A 25,077-nucleotide genomic window follows, 5' to 3' on the forward strand; every position below is an offset into this window, starting at 1 on the left:
TAACAAAAAAACCGTCTTATCTTCATCGTAAAATCACGTATCGAACGGACATACACAACTTAAATATTAGATATAAAGGTTTGCTGGCAATACCGAAATTTAAAACAGAGATATTTAGAAGGTCTTTTAGGTATCAGGTATGTCATTTGTATAATTCATTACCATCAACAATAAAAGTATTAAACATTGGGCAGTTTAAATCCAAATCTAGAGACTATTTGTTTATTTCTCAATCATAATTTTGGTTCTGGACGAACATAATGCTCGAGCTCGAATAAATTGGTAAATGAAACGAAATTATTGTTGTTTTTATAATGGCACTATATAGATAAGTTTTTTTTTTCTTTTTCGGGTTAAGTGGAAGAACATTTTCTGTAAATGGCGACATTTCAGAAAATGAACTTCGCCCTTTATTTCTGAAAATAATATATTATGTTTTATATAAAAATGTACATTTCTATATTGAAGAAATAATAAAGACGATATTATTATTATTATTATTATTATTATTATTACTATTGTACTGAAAATATATCGATAAAAATAACAGAACAGATAAAAGAAAATCTGACGCAGGTTTGTCAAAATGACAGTGACAATTTCTCTATGTTGCCTTATTAGTTATTAGGTACTTATAATATGTTCGATTTCTTGTTTGAAATCAAAAATTTTAGCAGGTCCAAAATGACACAAAATCTAGATGCATGGTAAACAAACAATGGGATCACTCACAAGAAGTAAAATGTAGAACAAAGAAGGCTAGGAGTGCATTCAACAGCATGGCCAAACTCATTAAAAGCTACAATCTTAATCAGGAGATAAAAAGTAAGGCAACGTGAAATGAAGTAAACACTTCTGTTTTATGTAGGCATATGGTAGGCATACCATATGCCTACAGACTTTTACAACATCTATATTGGAATCAAGAAGCTTTTATTCTGGTAGACGGCAAAGAAACAGACAAAATTTGCATTCAAAGAGGTGTTAGACAGGGTTGTGTGTTATCCCCAACTTTGTTTAACGTATACTCAGAAATAATTTTTAATGAAGCCTTGGAAGGACAATGTGGAGTTCGAATCGGGGGTGAAACTATTAACAACATTAGATATGCAGACGACACCGCGATCATGGCTGAAAACATCGAAGATCTTCAATTCCTTATAGATCGAGTCACTAGAGAATGCTCCAGTAACGGACTTAACATAAATGCAACAAAGACAAAGTTACTTGTGGTTAGTAAACAAGACGTCGGCCCTATGCAACTAATTGTCAGTGATGAATCAATAACAAAAGTTAACCATTTTAAATACCTAGGATGTTGGATAAACGAGACACTAAATCCGGATGAAGAAATTAAAACTCGTATAGAAATTGCAAGAGGAGCATTTATGAAACTTAGATCTATTCTGAGCAACTCTCAGCTGAACTTACAACTAAGAATCAAGTTCCTAAAATGTTATGTGTATCCTGTATTACTATATGGATGTGAAACCTGGATCATGAAGGTTAACATGATGAACAAATTAGAAGCCTTTGAGATGTGGTCATATCGTAGAATGCTCAGAATATCTTGGGTTCAACGCATTTCTAACAGAAAAGTCTTAAACAGAGTAGGTCAAGGCGAAGGTGACTTAATGAAGATGATAAAAAAGAGAAAACTTGAATATCTGGGGCATATAATGAGAGGCAGCAGACACAGGATGCTGCAGTTAATACTCAATGGAAAGATCGACGGAAAAAGAGGAATTGGTCGCAAGAAATATTCATGGCTCCGAAACCTTCGTCAATGGACTGGCTTATCAGCAGATCAATTGTTACATGCCGCACAAGATCGAGAACGATATCGGCAAATTGTTATGGAAGCTACCCACGCCTAAAAATTTGGGCATGGTACTTAAAGAAGAAGAAGAAGATGGTAGGCATATACGACCAACTTGGTAGTTAACCTCTCACTAGAACACAAGTACCTTGTGCAATTTTCGAGCAAGGATGAATTACATTCACATGTGATCTTTAAAATCTTAAGACATCGACTTAATGTCGACTACTTTTTAATATAGAATGTAACAATAATGAAATTTAGAGGTTTTTACACATATTGAAGTGGCTAGTTACAATTACTGGTACACTGGACGTTTACACTAATGATGGTCAGTTTGACCGAAAACGTTTTGTACTTTTACTCCCTTGTGGATAAATTTTAAGAATTTTAATAAATTCATATGCCTACATACAACAGAAATGTTTACTTCATTCCACGTTGTTATATCGAAGGTATACAGCCAACTATAGGGTTTACCCCCTTTTTAAAGTTATAAAAGTAAGGCTCCTACGATGTTATATCTTTTCAATATTGTACTACGGAGTTGAATCCTGGACACTCACTGAAGCGACGGAGAAAAACTTGAAGTCTTCGAGAGGTGGCTAAACAGAGGAATCCTAAGGATACCATGGACGGACAAGATAAAAAACGAGACCGTACTAGGAAGAATGGGGAAAGGGAGGTGATGTATACGATTAAAAGGAGAAAGTTAGAATATCTCGGACACATAATGAGAAACGGCACTAAATATAGATTACTGAAGTAATTATTCAAGGCAAAGTATTCGGAAAGGGAGGAATTGGGAGAAGAAGAATATCATGGTTAAAGAACCTGAGGGAATTGGGTTTCCACAACAACAACTAATATATTTAAAGGATCAGTTAATAAAATAATTATAGCCAGAATAATCGCCAATATTTGAAACGAACAGGCACCAAAAGAAGAAGAATATCTAAAAGTTTTTTCAGAAAAACTTAAGAACCCCTTACAGTCCAATCAACAGCCATTTTCTCGTGGAATTTTGAGAATCAAGGTCGATTTCCTTGAAAATTTGGATTTAGGTAGTATTTATAACCTTTGTCAAAATCTACCCTACGCCGAAGCGGGCTTCTGACCTGGGGTGAATACAACCCCATCTAGTGGATAAAAATTTTTCCAATCAGAATAACTACGAAGTCGATAGATTGGATAATTCTAAATTTTGGCTCTATAAGATTTTTTGCAAAAGAATTTTGCCGAAGCGGTCGCTACTTCAATACTTTTTCGTCATCTAAAAAGGGCACAACGTCCCAAAAAGTTTTCACTTCAAAAATTTATTTCGTCGAAGCGTTGATGGTCGCTAATTTAAGACTTTTTACCCATCTAAAAAGGGCACAACGTCCCTAAAGAAGTTTTCAATGCAAAAATTATTTCGCCGATCAATAACGGTCGCGATGACGGCCGCTAATTCACTACTTTTCCCTATACAAAAAGGGCACAACGTTCCTAAAGAAGTTTTCACTTCAAAAATTTATTTTTGAAGTCGGTCGCTAATTCAATACTTTTTCCCCATCTAAAAAGGGCAAAACGTCCCTAAAGAAGTTTTCACTTCAAAATATTATTTCGTCGAAGCAATGACGGTCGCGATGACGGTTGATAATTCAATACTTTTTCCCCATCTAAAAAGTGCACAATGTCCCTAAAGAAGTTTTCATTTAAAAATTTATTTCGTCAAAGCAATGACGGTGGGATGACGGTCGCTAATTTAATACTTTTCCCCATCTAAAAAGAGCACAACGTTTCTACAGAAGTTTTCACTTCCAAAATTTATTTTGTCGAAGCAATGGCGGTCGCTAATGTAATGCTTTTTCCCCATCTAAAAAATCCACAACTTCCCTAAAAAACTTTTCACTTCAAAAATTTATTTCGCCAAGGCGATGACGGTCGCTAATTCAATACATATATGTACAAAATTTATTTCGCCGAAGCAATGACGGTCGCGATGATGGCCGCGAAATCAATCCTTTTTCTCTATCCTAAAATAGGTTTTACATTTATTTTAAATTTAAATACCTCTACACAATTTATATATACATACACATGATATATAGCAAAAGCGATGACGGTCGCGAATTCAATGCTTTTTTAACTATCCAAAAATCGCACAACGTCCCTAAATAAGTTCTCACTTTAAAAACAAAGAGATTTACGTCAGAAAGACCTATGTAAACTCAATAACCACTGAGTTATTGCTCTTTAGAGGATGGGTATTTTCGAAGAACCGCGAAATAGAGAAATTTTAATGTCAAATAACTCAAATGTGGTGCAATTTTTTGGGAAAACTTAACAGCCATCTTTTAAAGTTCATTAAGGAACCATTCAAGCGAGCTTAGAAAAAAATTTTTACTCAAGAACTGATTCACTTATGACGAAAATAAAGTTGCCTCCTGCTTTTTTTTGAAATGTAACAATAACTAAACTCTCGTCATTATAATCTCAATAGAAATGAATAGCTTCCCACTTGAAATTAATTTTATTTTGATATAATTGATATTATATCAATAAATAGTTGATTAAATCGAAAATGATATTTTTATAATTTAAAAAAAGTTAATTTTCCTAAATAAACCTAAAAGTACTCATAATATGAAACAATGTTTCAAATACGTTTCAAATACATCAAAATGTAAGATTGTTTTCTGAAAATTTTGATTTTTTTTTTGTTTTTGTGTCAAAAATACTTTTAGGTTTATTTAACAAAAATGCTCTTTTTTATAAAATTTTAACAATGTTATTTTCGATTTAATCAACTATTTTTTCTAGACCAAGCATTCCAAACCGGTCAAATCAGATGTATCGTATCAATGATAACAAAATAAAGTGAATTTCAAGTCGAAATCTATTTATTTCTATTAGGATTGTAATGGCGAGGGTTTAATTATTATTGTTACATTTCAAAAACAAAAGCAGGGAGCTACTTTATTTTCATCATGAGTCAGTCAGTTCTTATGCAAAAAAATTTATCTGAACTCATTTGAAAGGTATTTTACTTACTTACTTACTTAAGCCGTCCTTTTGTACCTTACGGTGTCGAGGTCTTTTAATGAACTTTAAAAGTTGTCTTCTTTTCCCAAAAGGTTTTCCCAAAAAATTGCACCAAATTTGAGTCTGAAGTTTCTCCATTTCGAGGTTCTTCGAAAATAACCAACATTTAAAGAACAATAACTCAGTCCTTATTGGGTTTACATAGATCTTTCCACGTGAATCTCTTTATTTTTTTATTAGCTACAATTTTGGTGTTAATGGTTTTTTCTCTAAAATTAAAAATTTTCAAGTTATTCATGAAAAACTTTTATAAAACGTAAGTTTTTTCAATGAAAGATGCATAGTTTCAATCGCTAATAACTTGGAAAGTATCAACTTTGCAAAAAGATTTTATAGAACCAAATTTACTCATAATTGGTCAGTATATTGATTTATTTAGTGATTTTGATTAAAGAAATTTTCATCTCTAGATGGGGTTGTTTTCACCCCCAGAGCAAAAGCCCGGTTCAGCATATAGGCGAGCGGCACACCCCTAATTCGTGGCTTAGAAATCGAAAAAGCGACCATGATAGGTGAATGGCAAATTTTGATCATTCTTTATATTTTTGAGGTCGAAAATTTTTATATTTACCTCGCTGTATCTTTGGTCGCGGTAAATATTTTCTTTTGGAAATTTTACTGTTACCTCTGAAGTATTTAGATAACAACGAGCTTTGTCCAAAATGTTGAAACAAATTAAAAGAGGAGTTGTTAATTTTTATACATTTTGTCGTCAGATTTCGTTAGTTTTATGTTTACTTAAAAAAGTTGAGTGAAAAAGTTTTTAGTTTATAATTTTAACCAACACAGCTAGATAATATTATTCATGTAGAAGTTTTATGGAACATTTCAAGTGAAAATATGAAATAGGAGAAAGGTTATGTGACTTTATATAGAGTGGCACTCCCAAATAAATCGCTTATTTCTCTAGATAATGACCACGGTGTGCTGAGCAGATAATTTTGGTCTTACTTTATTTTTTTGATGCTGCTGAAAACGAAAATGCTGCTTATTTTGAATTTTAGCTGGGGGAATATTGTCAAAATCGTAAATTTACCCTAAAAATAAAAAAAAAATGAAATCACGTTTTTCTTAAAATTAAAAGTTGCGCTATTTTTTTCTATAAAACATTTTATTCTTTGTACCCTATATTTTAACATAAACTTCATTAAAAAGCTAAATTTCAAATTTTGTCTCCCAACTTTTGCGATTAAACTTTGCAATTCAGTAATCTGCACCTTTTACTTTAAAAAAATCATAACTTTTTTTACAATAAGACAGAGAGATTGAAACAAGTACCCTTGGCTTCTAGTCCTGTCGCCAGTGGGGGTACAACGGCCTCCTTAATTCGGTGTCGCGAAAAAAGGTCGCCAACAATTGGTCGAGCGAAAAAATGTCGCGCACATTTGAGCGCGTATCAAAAGGTCGCCGGCGAAAAAACAGCGCCGACGAAATAAGGTCGCGTGCAATTGATCGCGCGAAAAAAGATCGCGTCATGTTTTACATTATTAAAACCATTCAATTGGTTTTCAAAAAGGTTCTAAAGAAATTCTATTTGCATACTTTAACTTTATGCATTATGAGCCGATTAGTCTTGGAATTCCATCTAATTACTTTTTAATGTATTTTGGATGTATAAGAAGATGGGAAAAATAACGTATATCTAAATACTTTTTAATGTATTTTGGATGTGTAGGAAGATGGGAAATATAGGAGAATGGGAAATTATTTCATATGGTATTTTCAGGTTATTCAAGTGAATATACTTGAAAATTGAACAATTTTTAACATGAAGAAAGTATTTTTTTTGTTCTACGTGAATAATTTTAATATATGGATCTAAATTCAGAAAGGTACTTTCCTTCACACTTTTTACAGGCTTAGGACTGTCAGCAAAAAACTGGCGTGTTTAAAAGTGTTTGTTCTTCCTAATCGGATATCGTTAAAAATGTACAGTAATAATAGTTCTATTTACAGTATATATTACATACAAACGAATACCAGGTACCAGTTTACCTATTTTTGGTATTTTCAGAGACCGGTAATTAGCATAATTGGTTCTTAGTAGAAAGTCGTTATGCAGATTAGTGAAGAATAAGTAGTTTAGATAAGGGCACCTTATTGTGTAGGTATTTATTAGGAATTCCATGAAGTCATTACGATAAGACATTATTGGAAATGCTAAAATAAATATTGTACAAAAGTTCTTTGTCTAATTGTGCGTTATTCACTAATGTGGTAATTATTATTCCATATTCGTGAAACGTCCTTTTATTACTTTTTAATGTATTTTGGATGTATAAGAAGATGGGAAAAATATCGTATATCTCATTTTTCATTAGCTTGTCGATTTGTCAAGATGGTCTTAACTTACGTAAAGAGTCAAAAAGGTGCCAATATGTTGGTGTATAATGGATATATCCATAGAAAGGAAAAAACGATTGATCAAAAGACAATTTGGAAGTGCGCTCAGTACAATAAGCATAAATGTACCGGGAGAGTTCACACAGTGGGAGATGAAGTAGTGAAAAGTACAAGTCACAACCACGTTGCCGATGCGTCAATATTAGAAGCAAAAAAGGCTTGTAACAGAATGAAAGAACTGGCTCATCAAGTTGAACTAACAACACAAGGAATCATAGCTACCGTTTCACAAGAAGTGTCTGTGGGTGCAACTGGGCAGCTACCTTCTATTTCATCCCTAAAGCGAACTATTCAGAACACACGCCAAAGAGTGGAAGCTATTCCGGCAAATCCAAGAAGCTTAACAGAGCTTATTATTCCGGAAGAATACACCAGAAACAATAACGGCGAACCGTTTCTTTTATTTGACAGTGGTCCAAACGAACAGAGAATTTTAATATTTTCCACTGAAAGAAATTTAACTTTGATGGCGAGCTGTGAACACTGGTATGCCGATGGAACATTCACATGTACTCCTCTATTGTTTGGTCAGCTGTATACAATACATGGCGTACAGTATAGCAACGTTATTCCAACTGTTTTTGCTCTACTTCCTAATAAAACTCAGGCAACATACACTCGACTCTTCCATGAATTAAAAACGTTACGACCAGGTTTACGTCCTACAACAATAATGGTGGATTATGAAAAAGCAGCAATTAATGCTTTACAACAAGAGTTTCCTGAAGTCAGAATCCGTGGATGTTTCTTTCATTTCACACAATGTTTGTGGAGAAACATGCAAGGTACAGGACTGCAACAAGTTTATACAGAAGACGCGAATTTTGCTCTACATCTGCGACAATTGGCAGCCCTAGCCTTCGTACCTGAAGTAGATGTTGTTGCAACATTCGGAGAGCTACTGGACAGCGAGTTTTACACTCAAAATGAAAATTTACTAACACCTTTAATAAACTACTTTGAGGATGTATGGATAGGCAGATTGGATCGACGACAACAAAGAAGACCGCCAATGTTTCCAAGGAATCTTTGGAATTGCTTCGAATTTATAGAGGAAGATCTACCGCGTACTAATAATGCTGTCGAAGGTTGGCACAACAGCTTCTCCTCGATATTAAATGCAGCACACCCAAATCTATGGAAGTTTATTACGGGGCTAAAGAAAGAAGAGAGTTTAAATCGATTAAAAGTGGAGCAATACATAGCTGGAAACCAACAACCTCAAAAAAAAATTTATAAAGATACAGCGCGGCGAATAAAAACGATTTGTGGGAACCGGCCAAATCTAGAATATTTAAAAGGAATTGCCCAAAATTTTCAACTGCAAGTATAAAAAACTAAAAAACAATTAAAAAAAAAAATTAAAAAAAAACAAAAAAAAAAATAAAAATTAAAAAACACAAAAAAATAAAAATAAAAAAAAAAATAAAAATTAGAAAAAATAAAAAAAATTAAAATTAAAAAAAATTTAAACACGCCAGTTACTAACTGCCAGTCCTAAGCCTGGATAAAGTGTGAAGGAAAGTTAAAGTATGCAAATCTGTTATTAATATAAATGTATTCTTTAACTATGATATCTTCAATAAGTACTCACCAGTGACAATGTATTAATGAAATTGTGCCTGTTATATAATTTTTAACCACAATATCATTATTTTATTTGGGAAATTTTATTTTAATAAAGATGGTAGCCCTTAACCTACCCTATCTATATGTAGTATATACCCTGTAAAATATATTAAGCTTATATTAAAACTTACTCTTAAATAACCAAGGGTAAATTTTGCGACACTGCCAAGTCGTGAAATAATACCTCTAGGTACTTTCCCTACAACATTTACAGTTAAAATTACCTTAATTCGACCATTAAATTGGTCGAACATTTTACATGATCAATTTCAAATAGGATTATTTACTTCCAATTATTTTCCTATTATTTAAAGTGGAAAATAAAACTAAAGTCATTTAGAAGTCAATATTGGGTTGACGAAATATTTTTTACCAATAGGTTAAAATGACTAATAAGAAAATATTTAACTGTTTGGGTCATTATTTAACAGCAATCCTTTAGTTCTATTGCATCATCTAAATCTGACCTAAGCCTGGATTAAGTGTGAAGGAAAGTTAAAGTATGCAAATGAAAACATATTTTCTGACGCGATCTTTTTTCGCGCGATCAATTGCACGCGACCTTATTTCGTCGGCGCTGTTTTTTCGCCGGCGACCTTTTGATACGCGCTCAAATGTGCGCGACATTTTTTCGCTCGACCAATTGTTGGCGACCTTTTTTCGTAGATCCCCTTAATTCAGATGGACTTACCCAAGTTTTTTTATGTATTTCGACCCGTAGAACATGAATTTTTTGGGTAACAGTCGATCCGGATGTCGATAAGATTGTTGTAAACAAAGAACTTGAGGAATCATATAACAGCGATTTTTCGCAAAACAAAACATTGTTGTGTATTTTTTGGGTCATTCTAAGCAAAAAATGTTTTTACAAGTTTTTTCGTAGGATGCATAGTTTTCGACATAAACGCGGTTGAACTTTCAAAAAATCGAAAAACTGCAATTTTTGAACCGGAATAAATTTTGATTGAAAAATAAAATAGCAATTCTGCTTACCGCATTTGAAAGTTCAAGTCAAATTCTATCGGTTGGTTTTAATTACATTCATTGCTAAAAAATATTTTTTTTATTGTTAAACAAAGCTATAAACACTTAGTGATTGAATGATGTTTTCAATTCATTTCCCATTTGAAATCGAACGAGTAGGCGCGCATACAGACAATTTCTACGTAGATTACGTACATTAAAACGCATGTATTGGGCACTGGAAACACTATGTGTTTATGGCTTTGTTTAACAAATAAAAACTTAATTTTTAGCAATGCAAATAATCAAAACCGATAGAATTTGACTTGAACTTTCAAATGCAGTAAGCAGAATTGCTATTTTATTTTTTAATCAAAAGTTATTCGGGTTCAAAAATTGCACTTTTTAGATTTTTTGAAAGTTCAACCGCGTTTATCTCTAAAACTATGCATCCTACGAAAAAACTTGTAAGACCATTTTTTGCTGAGAATCATCCAAAAACATACAAAAAAATGTTTTGTTTTGCGAAAAATCGCTGTTATGTAATCCCTTAAGTTCTTTGTTTATAACAAACTTATCGACATATGGATCAACTGTTACCCAAAAATTTCGTGTTCTACGGGTCAAAATACATAAAAAAAATTTGGGTAAGTTTATCTGAATTAAGGAGGCCGTTGTACCCCCGCCCCCTGGCGACAGGACTATTCAGAAAGGTAAGAAATATATAGTATAAAAATTTCAGAAAAAAATATTTAAATGGAGGACAGTTGTGATTTCGTTGTTTTTGATTTTTAGGGCAATATTACGATTTTGCCAATGTTCCCCCACGTAAAATTCAAAATAAACCTCATTTTCGTATTTAGCATCATCAAAGACAAACAGCATGACCTACATTAGCCATTCACCACACCGTGGTCATCACACCACACAGTATCTCGAGAAATAAGCTTTTTTTGGGGTGTGCCGTTCGTCTATAGAGTCACATAACTTTTTTCCTGTTACACATTTTGACTTAATATTTTTCAGAAAACTTCTTTATGAACTATATTTTATTGCTGTGATAGTTAAAATTATAAACTAAAAAGTTTGTCACTCAACTTTTTTAAGTAAACATGAAACTAACGAAATCTGACGACAAAATGTTTAATAATTAACAACTCCTCTTTTAATTTGTTTAAACATTTTGGACAAAGCTAGTTGATATCTAAATACTTCAAACATAATACATTAAAATTTTCAAAAGGAAACATTTACAGCGACCAAAGATACAGTGAGGTAAAGTTAAAAAATCATCAAAATTTATTTTTCGCATTTTTTCCAAAAATTTGATTTATGAACATTTTTTAGCAGCTCTAGATAAAAATAAACTTCATATTCAGGTTCAGCGACTTCGAAAACATAAAGAATCATCAAAATTGGTCATTCACCTTAAAGTTGATTTTCGTGGTCGGTATAACGTATTTTTAGGGGTTGCTGCCGCTCGTCTAATAGGGTATATATTGAAGCAGAGTGTCAACCTAAATCAGCTTAAATCCAAATTTTCATTAAAATCGGTGTTGATTCTCAAAATTCCACGGCTTTATAGTCTTTTTACCTTCGATGAGTGGCCTATTATTTTTACTTAAGCTAAAACAAAGAAAACCAATTATAGTAACTTACGGACACTTGGTGGTCTTGATCTCACGCTCAAAGAAGCTCTTCTTGGTGGCGGCGGAGAACTTTCACTACCTGTTGTGCCAGAAGTATGTTTTTGTGGCTTTTTCTCTTCGTACCCGTCCATACCTGGTACAAGTGTCATCCTCCTACCAGGCCTTTGCATTTTTATTTGTGAAAACAAGTGTTTGAATTCTTCTTTCATTTTATCGCTTTGCATAATTTTTAGAATATTGTTTTTACGCCGTTCTAAGACCCGTGGACCATGCAAGTCAAATTCTATTTTGTCTATCACGTCCAAACACTGTAAAAAAGTTGGGTTTTATCGTCAAAAATAGCAATTGTGTAGTGACGAAGTTGTGAATACCTTAGAAAAAATGTGTTGTGTCTCTATTATAGTCTGGGCAGATTATCAGAGAATAGGCCATTTTTGGGAAAAGTTATTTACCAGCAATTTTATTGCTGGAATCGAATCGTATAAATGTATGTATTAATAATATAGGTATGCAAAGTCCGCAGATAGTGTGCTACTTTTATTATAAACAAAATGGCGCCCGAAAATCGTATTTCTTTCAATTTTTGCTCTATAACTCCAAAGATTTTAACCACCAAAAACACATAAATAAAAATTCACCGCAATTAAATTCTGCCTAGAGACGTATTTTTTCCAATTTACTTCAACGAAAATTTTCCCTGGAAAATGCGGGTTTTTCCAACAAAACCTTTAATTTTCAACTAAAATTTTAGATAAGTAATTGTTTATCAATAATTAAATAACTTGGTAATATAAAGTTCCTTCCGTATAGATTGCAATTCCAGAAGCCGATGAAAATTAAATGAACAGTTTAGCAACGATTGAATTGTTAATTAAAAATTTACGATCGCTATAATAACCACAATAAATAAGATACATAAGAAAAACTATCATTTTTGTATAAAATGACACTGTACCTATCTAATTTACTTTACAGAACTGAAATTTTACTATTTAAGCAGCCTCAGGAATATGTTAAAATTATAAACAATTTTTTGGCTTATAAACAAATAAAATATAGGGAAATATTAAATTAAATTAAATCGTGAAAAGCAGGGCACTTGTTTTAAAAGAAAAAACGTTTAATTGTGATAAGTGGTTCCTGAGATACAACCGGTCAAAGTTAACCGGCATGTACGGCAAAGACGTCAACACTAGGATCATAATTTTTGAACCATCACCTTTATATTTTTGCCCCGTTTCTAAAAACCAATTTTCATATCTTTAAAATACTCATAACATATATTACTATAATATAAACCATCCATATTACTAGTGAAAATTGCAAAAAATAGCAAAATTCCAATCAAAAATTAGGTTGGAGAAAATGTAATTTCAAAACTTCAAAATCGGTATACGTTAAAAATGCATTTTCTCGGCTTCCCATGGAGCAATTTTCTTCATTCTTTTTTTGTTCCCAAGTAACTCGAGTAGAGCCATCTAACTAACGCATTATCTAACTAATGCATTATTAAATGTCAAAGTTGCTTTTGTTTTGTTATAAAAAATATTTTATTTATTGTAACAAATTTTTTTAATTTGTTTAAATAAAGATTGTTTAAATAATTATACAGCTTTCAAATAAGAATATTTGTGTTTTTAACGTTAAAAGGTACGCTTCTAATAAATTTATCTAAAAAAAGTATACAACTGGAAAAAATATGTAGTTTTCTTTTCTTATAAATGAATTAATCTATTAAATCAAAACAAAAGCAAGGTTGACATTTAATAATGCATTAGTTAGATGGCTCTACTCGAGTTACTTGGGAACAAAAAAAGAATGAAGAAAATTGCTCCATGGGAAGCCGAGAGAATGCATTTTTCTATGTATACCGATTTTAAAATGTGAGATTACTTTTTCTCCAACCTAATTTTTGATTGAAATTTTGCTATTTTGGCAATTTTCACTCGTAATATCGATAGTTTTTATTATAATAATATATGTTATCAGTATTTTAAAAATATGAAAATTGGTTTGGAGAATGAGAACAAAAGTAAAAAGGTGACGGTTTGAAAATTATGATCCTATTGTTTATATCTTTTCGTAAATGCCGGTCAATTTTGACCGGTTGTGTCTCAGGAACCACTCATCAAAATTAAAAGTTTTTTGTTTTAAAAGAAGCGTCCTGCCTCTTTTTTACCAATACCGTTTTCATGATATAATTTAATTTAATATTTCCCTAGATATTCGATTTTGTTATAAGACAAAAAATTGTTTTTAATTTTAAAATATTCTTGAGGCCGCTTAAATAGTCCAATTTAATTTCTGTAAAGTAAATTAGATAGGTACAGTATCTTTTTATACAAAAATCATAGTTATTCTTATGTATCGTAATTATTGTGGTTATTATAGCGACCGTAAATTTTTAATTAACAATTCAATTGTTGCTAAACTCTTCATTCAATTTCCATCGGCTTCTGGAATTATAATCTATACGGAAAGAACTTTTATATTACCAAGTTATTTAATTATTGACAAAACAATTACTTTCTAAAATTTTAGTTGAATATTAAAGATTTTGTTGGAAAAACCCCTCATTTTCCGGAGAAAGTTTCATAGAAGTAAATCGGTAAAAACACGTCTCTATGTAGAATTTAATTACGCTGAATTTTTATTCGGGTGTTTTTGGTGTAAAGTTAAAATCTTTGAAGTTATAGGGCAAAATTTAAAAAAACACAATTTTCAGGCGCCATTTTGTTTTTAAAACAGTAGCTCTCTATCTGCGGACTTTGCATACCTATATTATTAGTATATACATTCATAAGATTCGATTCCAGCAATAAAATTGCTGGTAAATAACTTTTCCTTTTATTTTGCTAATTAAATCAAGAGAATTAGTAGAAAATGCATGATATCCTTTTTTTGCCACCTGTAAAAACCAACAAGGTAAATCTATGACGATACAGGGTTATGTTGAAACATGTAAGATCCTCTTGGTACCAATTCATATACAGAGGGTTTAACTAATTGTTCTCTTGCGCCATATTTACATATACAGTCAACTCCCATTTTTCCGCGAGCGGTTCATCTGAAACTCTGTAGATGCTTTTTTAATATTAAAAAATATGACTTCAGAGAGTTCTAGAAGTCATTCACTATTCTCGACTCTACGAAATCGCATGTTCGTCAGAATTTATGAAGTCTTCAACAATAATTGTTGTCATGTAGAATACTGTACTTCAATTTAGACGGTAGTTTTTAATTGTTAATTATGCGTGTCCATCCGGTTTGTTTGCCGGTGCGGCGCGCACTATTTTCAAAAATCTCCCCCTCTCTGTTTTCCCCCGAAAAATATTTTTTCTAGATTCTTTGGGATATTCTAAATGATATAATTTTCGTGACATTTTTCTCAGAAGTTAATAGTTTTAAAGTTATAAGCGATTTAAAATCCGAAAAATGACAATAGAAATACATTTTCTCATTTTAAATCGCTTATAACTTTAAAACTAGTCACTTTGGAGAAAAATGTCAAGAAACTTATATTATTTAGAATGTCCCAAATAATCTAGAAAAAAATATTTTTCGCAGGAAAATAGGAGATTTTTGAAATAGAGCGCGATAGACCGGCCAAAAAATCGGATGGATGTGCATAATTAACGATTATTAAAAAACTACGGTTAGACATGAAGTTAGACATGATCACTCTTCGGAACCTTGAAAGAGAATGTTTGAACTTTAATCCAAACTTATTGGCGTCCTTAAGAATACTAATTTAAATATGAGGTTTAAGCTTCGAAAATGCGTATTTTCGCATTTTTTAGATATTATATCGCCTATAACTCGAAAACTGTAAATTTTTTAGAAAAATTACAAGATCCTTTCTTGTTTAGAATGACCCGAAAAACTTAATAATATATTTTTTGGAGCAATAAAAAGTGATCTTATGTATTTGTTTAAAAAAATTGTTTAAACAATTTCTGCCCCAAAATTCCGTCCGGCATCCTTCAGATTTGTTTAAAGTGGACATTTTTGAATATGAATCCGCAGAGAAACCGAATTAGAAATGGTTTTCAGACGGGAGCGGTCTCACCACATGGACTAGTTAGAAACTGTTGAGTTTCTCCGTTGGATAAGACTGATTTAGGCAGCTTTCGGCAAGTTGAACCACATTTTTAAATCGTCTGACGTCTCAATATATCTTTGACAAGAAAAACCTTTAATTACTTACAGGGCGGAAACATTGACTACAACAAGGAGAACAGAAAAAGCAAAATATCCGTGTGGCTCAAAGGACGATGGAGCATGCTATGTTGGGCGTTTCACTGTGAAACAAGATCCCAAACCACAATTTATGACAAAGATCAGGAGTGGTTGATGCTGTAGAAGGAATAACATCACTGAAGTGGAATTGGACAGGTTACGTGGCTAGAATAACAGATAACAGATGGACAAATCAGATTCTGGAATGAAGACCAAGAGATGATACCTACCGAAGTAGAGGTTGCCACCAACACATTGGACTGACGATCTAAAACGTAAGATTATGAGAGATATCTATGTCCAGCAGTGGGCAAGCGAAAATTAAATGATGATGATAAAACAATAAAAAGGATAAATTATTTAAATTTTTTAAATTTCTATTTTTTCATATTATTTATTTAACATATTTTTTTGTTCACTTACCAACCTTAAATATTCCACTACTTTGTTGTCGTTGTATTGTGTTGCAACATCTATAGCTTTGTTTATGTCATTCCTAGCATCAGGTTTAATTTTTTGTGCTATATCAATCTTAGCAAGCAAAACGCACGCATTGACGTTCCATTCAAACAACTCAGGATCTTTCGTCGCTTGCCTCTGACAATTAAACGCGTATGATCTGGCCATTTCATACTTTTTAGTATGTAAATAAAATCGTCCTAATTCGTGGGCACACCAGCATATCTCTTCAGTAGACTCTGCCTGTTCGATTTTGTTTTCGAAGATTTCAATGCGTTTTCTAAAATTATCAGTAGTAATTGCACAAGAGCTCTAAAATTATCGAATTTTTCCCGAGTGACACTTTAACAGTTTTAACTTCACGACCCGAAGGGGAGTGAAATTATATCAAAGTGTCACGAGGGCAAAAATTCGATAATAATTTTAGAGATCGAGTGCAATTTGTTGCGATTATTTCATGAATAGAACTGTTCCGAACCAAAATTTTATTGTAATTTATTTATGTATATACAAATTAGTACAATTAAACACACAGTTGTTATAAATATTTTACGGTTGAAAGTCATCACTAATATAATTTTTAAAACATTAATTGTCATTAATGTCACTGAATGTATTTTTTCATAGCAATGAAGGGCATCTGACGTAATATACTTGACGACGGGAAATCATAAAAAATTATCCATTTAATTTAGATTTCTGTAGCTTTCTATTGGTCAGAATCTCCTATGAATGAAATAATCAATATATTATTAGCATTTTGGCGAGGAAACGAAACATTACACCAAGGAATTTTGTGTAGTAAAATGAATAGTTATGTAACTTTTTGCATTCGATTCAGAAGAGTGTCAGGAAAGTTCGTAAATGAAATTGATCTCCAGCAGATGAAAATTTCCATAAGAAAAATGCATTCGAATTGCATTAAAAATTAAAAATTTATAACTCAGGAAATACTGACGGAAATGAGTTCAACTTTTAGACTCGGGGGTATTGGAGGTTGTTGAACACGAATTTTATCTCGGTGATGGACTCCAAGGTATCTGGTGCCCAGATTGGAACTCGTCGCATGTAGTTTTATGTTATAATCAAAATTAATCAATAACCATTACTCGGTGGTTTTGGTGGTCGCTAGTCGCTGAACACCAATTCCATGACGGCGATGGTCTTCGAGGTACTTGGTGGCCATGGTGGAACTCGTCGCCTGGAGTTTTCTGTTATAGTCGCTCAAAATCAGTTAATAACCATTACTCGGTGAGTTTTGGGGGTCGCTGACAACGAATATAATGACGGTGATAGTCTCCGAGATACCTGATGGCCAGGGTGGAAGTCGTCGCCTAGAGTTTTATGGTATAATCATTCAAAATTAGTCAATATCCATTATTTGGGTGGTTTTGGCGGTTGCCTAGCACGAATTTCATGTCAGCGATGGTTTTTAAAATATTTGGTGCTCAAGGTGGAATTCGTCGCCTGGAGCTTTTTGTTATAATCATTTAAAATCAGTCAATGACCATTACTCGTGGATCTTAGGGCCGCTGAGCAGGAATTTAATACTAAGTGCTACGTATGGTCGATGTTGCTATATAGAGTAGAGGGCTAGACACTCAAAACGAGGGATATAAACAAATTGGAAGCCTTCGAAATATGGCTTTATCGCCGTATCCTAAAGATACCACGGACGGCGAAAGTCACAAATGTAGATGTCCTTAAAAGAATCAACCAAGAACGCCAACTTTTCGAAACCACCAAGGAAAGGGAGACGGCGTATCTGGGACACATCCCGCGAAACGAAAAATACCAGTTCCTTTAACTTATAATCGAGGGTAAAATTGAAGGCAAGAGAGGAATAGGACGCAAGAAAATGCCCTGGCTCCGAAATATAAGACAATGGACAGGGATTAACGGCATTCAATCTCTGATACGCATTGCAAGAAATAGAGAGTTAATGGAAAATGTGGTCGCTAACATCCATTAGTGGATTTGCATCTGAAGAAGAACTTCTTCTTCTTCTTATGCAATCCACTAATGGATGTTCGCGATCACGTTTGACCATTTTTCTGTATCCCTTGCAGTATGTATTAGGTCTCTTATATTTTTTAGTCCTGTCCACTCATAGGCGTAACCAGGGGGGGGGTTTTGGGGGTTGTAACCCCCCCCCATTGGGATATACTTTGAGCTCTATACGCTTAACACCATAGCGCTCAGAGACCTTCCAGTAGTTGTAACCCCCCCCTTTTAGGTAGTTGTAACCCCCCCCTTAGGATCATTCTGGTTACGCCTGTCCACTGTTTGACATTACGGAGCCATGACATTTTCTTCCTGCCCACTCCCCTTCTTCCTTCGATCTTTCCTTCAATTAAGGTTTGCAGAAACTGATATCTTTCATTTCTAATTATGTGTCCCAGGTATGCCGTTTTTCTCTGTTTGATTGTGCACATCAGTTGTCGTTCTGTACCAATTCTTCTAAGGATTTCTTCATTTGTTATCCTTGCGGTCCAGGGAACTTTAAGGTTTCGTCGATAGATCCACATCTCAAATGCCTCTAGCTTATTCATTGTGTTTATTTTTAAAGTCCATCCTTCCATGCCATATAGGAGCACCGACCATATATAGCATTTTGTGAATCTTAGTCTTAGGTTTAGGTCAAAGTCAGAGTTCGTAAAGACGTTTCTGAATTTCATGAATACACTTCTGGCTCCTTCTATCCGACATTTAATTTCCATATCCGACATCCAGTCTTTACATAGCCAGGTTCCCAGGTACTTAAACTTTCTTACGCGCTCTACATCTTGGTTGTTATATGCTAGTCTTGCATTTTGATGTTGACATAATTGACGCCTATTTTAGGAACTATTAGGAATTATAAGGAACTTCGTCTTTTTTATGTTGATGGTAAGTCCCATGTTCTCGCTATGCTCTCCAATTTTATTAAGAAGGTTTTGGAAGTCTTCTATATTGTCTGCTATTACGACCGAGTCATCCGCATATCGTATATTATTGACCCAGGTACCATTTACTTTGATGCCGCTTTCGCATTCCTCAAGAGCTTCCTGGAAGATACTTTCTGAATATAGATTGAACAGTAGTGGGGAGAGAATGCATGCCTGTCTTACACCTCTGAGAATTTTTTGAGCTTGCGTTGTTTCATTATCCACCTTGACGACAGTTGTTTGATTCCAGTAAAGAGCCTCTATGCAACGAATGTCTTTTTGATCTATGTATGTCGAGTTGTTTTTTTAGTATATGTACCAGTTTATGATGTTGTACTCGATCGAAGGCTTTTTCATAATCTATAAAGCACATCATTACATCTTTCCTTTGATCGTATCAGTTCTGAGATAGCACTTGGGCTGCAACTAGTGCTTCCCTGGTACCCAGGCCTTTTCGAAATCCAAATTGTGAGCAACCAATAACCTTATCGCATTTTGTGGAGATTCTGTAGTGAAGAACTTTGAGGAATATTTTTAAAGAATGACTCATCAGACTTATCAGTCGGTGCTCTTGACACTTTGTTGCGTTGTTCTTTTTTTTCAAAGGGATAAATGTAGATAAAAGCCATTGGACAGGAAATTTTCCTTTTTTATAGATTTGGTTGAAAAATCTTTGTAGTATCGTAATTCCCTCTTTATCTAACAATCTGAGTAACTCAACAGGAATTTTATCAGGTCCAACTGCTTTCCCGTCTTTCGAGGTATTTATTTAGAACAAGAGCATGAATTTCATGTCAGCAATTATCTTCCAAGGTACCTAGTACCCAGAGTGAAATTTGTCGCCTAGATTTTTATGTTATAATCATTCAAAATCAGTCAATAAGCATTACTCGGGGAGTCGTTGAATACGAATTTTTCATTACTAAACCATGTACTCCGAACCATCGTCATCATGAAATTCGTGTACACCCGAGTAATGGATATTGACTAATTTTGAATGGTTATAACATAAAACTCTAGGCGACAATTTTCACCATGGGCACCTGGTACCAAGGAGACTATCGCCGTCATGAAATTCGTGCGCGGCGACCACCAAAACCCTCCGATTAGGTAATGGTTATTGATTGATTTTTATTACAACATAAAACTAAAGGCGATAAGTTCCTCCCTGGGCACCAGGTACCTTGGAGTCTATCGCCATCGTGTTCAAAGACCTCCAAAACCCTCGAGAGTAAAAAGTGAAACCGAACAAGAAAGAACCTTGGAGCGTCTGACTGGATTGGACGTGACTGGACTAGACTCGCATGGTGCGAAATGAGCCTAAAATAGCAAGTCAAAATTGAATTTTGTAGTGTATATCATAGTACTCTTACCTAAAATCCACAAAAGCAGGTTGGTAATTATTTATCACAGAATCATTTGATGGACATCTACTTACTGGTAGACCAAATGATAACATAATTCTTTTCTCTTGATCCCATTTAAACTGTATGGGATTCAGTCGCAAAAGCTGATAGAAGGCTTTCCTTACTACTTTGAATATTTCACTCATAAAATACTGTTTGTCTGGAAGGTATTTCTTTGATTTGTTTTGACAAAAATGATCTAGTTGCTCACATGCTGTAAGAGTGGTGTAGAGGTTATGTTTATCTTGAGCAATCACCATTTTCTTAAGTAAAGCTTCGGCTTCTTTTCTGTAATTTAGTTGAATTAAATACTGCTCTTGTTTTAACCGCTTTTCAACATTTGTGGTACATTTATCTACTTGATATCTTAGGTGGTAAAATGGACGACGACTACGTAGAAGCTCCTTAAAATAAAAAGATAAGTTAAATAACGAATACATTGATATAAAATAATTCATTTATAAGTTCCCTTGATTGGAATGTTATTGCTCATTCTTTGATGACTATCATTCCCATTCCGGCCCTTGCTCTTTTTTCCATTTTCCGCTCCAACAGTAGAATTCATCTATAGTCATCTATAAATTTTATACAATTTCCCATTTTCGTGGTTTCAGTGGTTGTAAAAATGTCAAAATTCATCCTCTTAAATTCTTATATTAATTATAAATATTCATTTTGTTGTAAAACACTTCCGGGAAAAAGCGAAACAATGGGTGTTCGATCTATTTAACATCTGTTGCTCTACCTACCAGATTCCTAAAGTGTGGTGTAAATCAAAAGTAGTAGCCCTTCTGAAACCTGGGAAAGACCCTGAACTACCGGGTAGCTACCGTCCGATATCTCTGCTATGCCATTTTTATAAATTGTATGAACGCCTCATTTTGAACCGCATCCAGGAAAAATTAGATGCAAAATTAATCCCACAACAAGCAGGCTTCAGACCAGGTAAATCATGCACAGGCCAAGTGCTGAACCTAACAGAGTACATAGAGGAGGTATTTGAACAGAAAGAGATAGTGGGAGTAGCCTTGAAAGACCTCACAGCGGCCTATGATACGATAAACTACAGAACCTTGCTAACTAAGATCTATAACACTGTGCTTGACTATGACCTGTTAAATATCATTAGATCACTATTGTGTAATAGACGCTTCTACGTTGTGCTAAATGAAAAGAAGAGCAGATGGAGGACCCAAAAAATTGGCCTACCTCAAGGAAGCGTTCTGGCGCCGTCCCTATTTAACATCTACACCAACGACCAACCAATGCACCCTCAGACTGAGAGTTTTGTTTACGCTGACGACCTTGGTATCGCCGTAAAGGGGAAAACACTCACACAAGTGGAGTCGACAATGGAAGAGGCTTTAAAGATGATGTCAACTTACTACAAACAAAACTCATTAAAACCGAACCCTACAAAAACCGAAGTATGTGAATTCCATCTCAACAACCATCTGGCGCATGTAAAACGGAATGTTTCTTGGGAGGGACAACGCTTGGAACATACTGATAGGCCCAAATATCTTGGAGTGATAGTAGACCGGTCACTAACGTATAAATTCCACTGTCAGAGCACAAGACAAAAGGTTTCTACGAGAAACAACCTTCTCCGGAAACTTGTAGGGAGCAAGTGGGGTGCAAACCCCCAGGTCTTAAAGTCAACAGCTGAGGCCTTATGTTTCTCAACAGGGGAATATGCTTGTCCCGTTTGGGGTAGATATAGATACGCTCAACAAGTCACCACGGCGTTAAATGAAACATGTAGAAAAATGACCGGTTGCATGAAGCCTACCACTCTACCCCTACTGTACCGGGCAGCTGGATTCGCATCACCAGAAGACTGTAGATGCGCCTCACAATATGTGGAGAAGTTCAGGCAAACTTTCGATGAAAGGCACCAATTATACGGGTTTGACGAACCGCCAGGAACCAGTCGACTTAAATCAAGGAAAAGGTTTATGAGAAATGTTAGCGTCGAACCACCCGAACTGTTCTCCCTACATCCAGAACGACCTAATGGAATGAACCTGAACTGGAGAACCTGGCGGACAGTCAACCGCATACGCACAGGTGTTGCCCCTGTAAAACAGAACCTCATTAAATGGGGCGTCAAGACAGATAACGACGCACTTTGTGAATGTGGGGAAATACAGAACGTGGAGCACCTGAGAGTATGCAGACTTTGCCCATCACAGTGCACCCTCGATGATTTATGGCTCGCAAATACAAAGGGAGGAGACGTGGCCCGATATTGGGCAGAAAAACGGTAGTCGGATCCAGACACGAAAAAGTAAAGTATTTCGTTGTAAAACTTATATTTCGGTTTCTTCAGGGAGCTTCAAAAGCACTTTAACCGGTTTCAAACCTTATTAGGTTATCATTAGAGAGTGCATTTTCGATTATCTCAAATCTTTGATTTGAAACCGGTTAGGGTGCTTTTAATGGTCTCTGAACAAACTGAAATATAAGACGGCTCTTGTTTCGTTTTAAAACGAAATGATTATTTATTTATATTAGATATACTCCTGTGAGTATACGCAACTATTTCTTGTTGGAATTTCACCGAGCTGGACAGGCGAGAAATGAGACGCATTTCTTAGATCTTCCTCAGCTTTCTTTGCTCCAGCAATTCGTTGGTTTGCAAATTTTAGAAACCACGAAATTGTTACCAGAAAATTGGTCAAAACAGTTTTTGTTTTTAATATTATTTAATAATTTTATTAAAGCAAAACTTGCGCTTCTTATCTTTTTCTTCTTAAATAATTGTTCTCCAGATACTCCAAGTGCTACATGTGATCTTCCTTTCTATCTGTTTTCGTTTTCTACGTTGGTTGACTTGTTTCTGTTACTAAAAGCAGAATAGCCACTCCCGTATCCGATAAGGCTCCCTCCATTGCTACCCAGGTAACTATATAGGGCAGTCAATGAGGGTATTTGGCTCCGAATTCCATCCTACTACATCGATGTACTTGATATTTTAAGGGCCGGTTGTTCAAACGCTAATCAACAATGATCACTATCAAATATTTAATTACTGTCACCAAAACTGTCAATGTCAACTTTTATTGGGTTGCTGAAAACATAATTGATTAAAATTATGAGATTAGTTAATCAATTAACATAACAATTATTAACATAATTGATTAGTAATTTCATATTATGTTTTCAGCAACCCAAACAAAGTTGACATTGACAGTTGGTGACAGTAATTAAATATTTGATAATGATCATGGTTGATTAGCTTTCGAACAACCGGCCCTTACAATAGGTAGGGTTTTTACCCAAGAAAGAAAGTCTACCCTATGCCGATGTGAGCTTTTGTCTTGGGGGTGGTTCCTACCCCTTCTCGGGGGTAAAAATTTTTTTGGTTAAAATAGGCACGGAATTAGCTAGAGAACTTAATTATAAGCAAAACTTGTTTATTAAAACTAAATACTTTTTGAGTTATTCGTGGTTGAAAATTGGCCATTTTCATTGAAAAATGACACCTTTTCGGACGTTTTTTGCGAATAACTTAAAAACTATGCATCTACCGAAAAAAAAACTATGTAAAATATTTGTGTAGCTTATAAAACAACAAAGAGATTCGTTCCTTTATAACTCTTCTAGTTATAATACAAAAATAGATATGGTAGGTGAGAAGAGTTTGTTTTGTTGGTGCGTGCTCAAATCGTTGTATTCAACTTGAAATGCCAGAGAAACGGTCGATTTTAGGTGTATAATGCTATCAATACCTTTTATAATGCTTGAAAAGACCTTTAAAATGAGCAATATTAAATGTCGATTACATTCAAACTAAGCGAGATATGCTGCAAAGAAATATTGGTGACTAATATATTTTTTCAACGACCGTATAATAATATACTCATTATTCGCTATTTTTGAATAGATAATAACACCCATTACTTTACCCGTGAGTAATAGTTCATTACTCACTGGCTGAAGTTACTCGCGGGTCATTACTCATGGGTTGAAGTTAGATTCAAGTGTTGCATGGCACTTGTAATATACCTATTAGCAAATAAAATTACTTAAACTTGTTTATTTAATAAAATAATCATTGTAATTTATATGAACAATTAAATTTGAAAAATGTTTAAAGGATTTTTAACTTTAACAATGGGTTAGTATATTTTTTACGTTTAAATTTCAACATTTGACATTTTAAGATTGACGTTATTAAAAGGTAAACAATAAATAGTCGGTATTAATTTCGTAAAAGAACTTACGGATATAAAATTCATATCAATGAATTCTGTTTTACTTACTGTTGATTGTACAATAGATTTTAATTGAGAGCACACGTTCTATTTCATGTAATTGCCTTAAAATATGTCTTACTTTTAAAAGCCACCGCCATTCCATGACATAATGACAACTGGTTGATTGTTTCATAAGCTCAACGAGGGTAATTCTAACAGTGTTGCCATAGGTATATAAAATATATTTTCTTATGGAAAATAAAATCTTTCGTTTTAAATAATGTTAGTAGTTGA

General features: G+C 34.0%; 1 protein-coding gene across 2 annotated transcripts in view; it reads right to left on the reverse strand.

The window, feature by feature from the left end:
• The window catches only part of LOC114326408 (outer dynein arm-docking complex subunit 4-like), a 135,405-nt gene that overhangs the window by 31,487 nt on the left and 78,841 nt on the right, over positions 1–25,077 (reverse strand). The window contains exons 5-7 of one of the 2 annotated variants that reach the window (XM_050649871.1): positions 20,549–20,985; positions 16,213–16,528; positions 11,561–11,858 (exon numbers count right to left, since the gene is read on the reverse strand). In XM_050649871.1, the coding sequence (XP_050505828.1) occupies positions 11,561–11,858; positions 16,213–16,528; positions 20,549–20,985 (1,051 nt within the window). Of the gene's footprint in view, positions 1–11,560; positions 11,859–16,212; positions 16,529–20,548; positions 20,986–25,077 lie in introns of those variants that run through there. The other variant, XM_050649872.1, reaches the window with a different exon arrangement.

The sequence above is a fragment of the Diabrotica virgifera genome, chromosome 4 (assembly GCF_917563875.1).
Source record: "Diabrotica virgifera virgifera chromosome 4, PGI_DIABVI_V3a".
Taxonomy (NCBI): Eukaryota; Metazoa; Arthropoda; class Insecta; order Coleoptera; family Chrysomelidae; genus Diabrotica; species Diabrotica virgifera.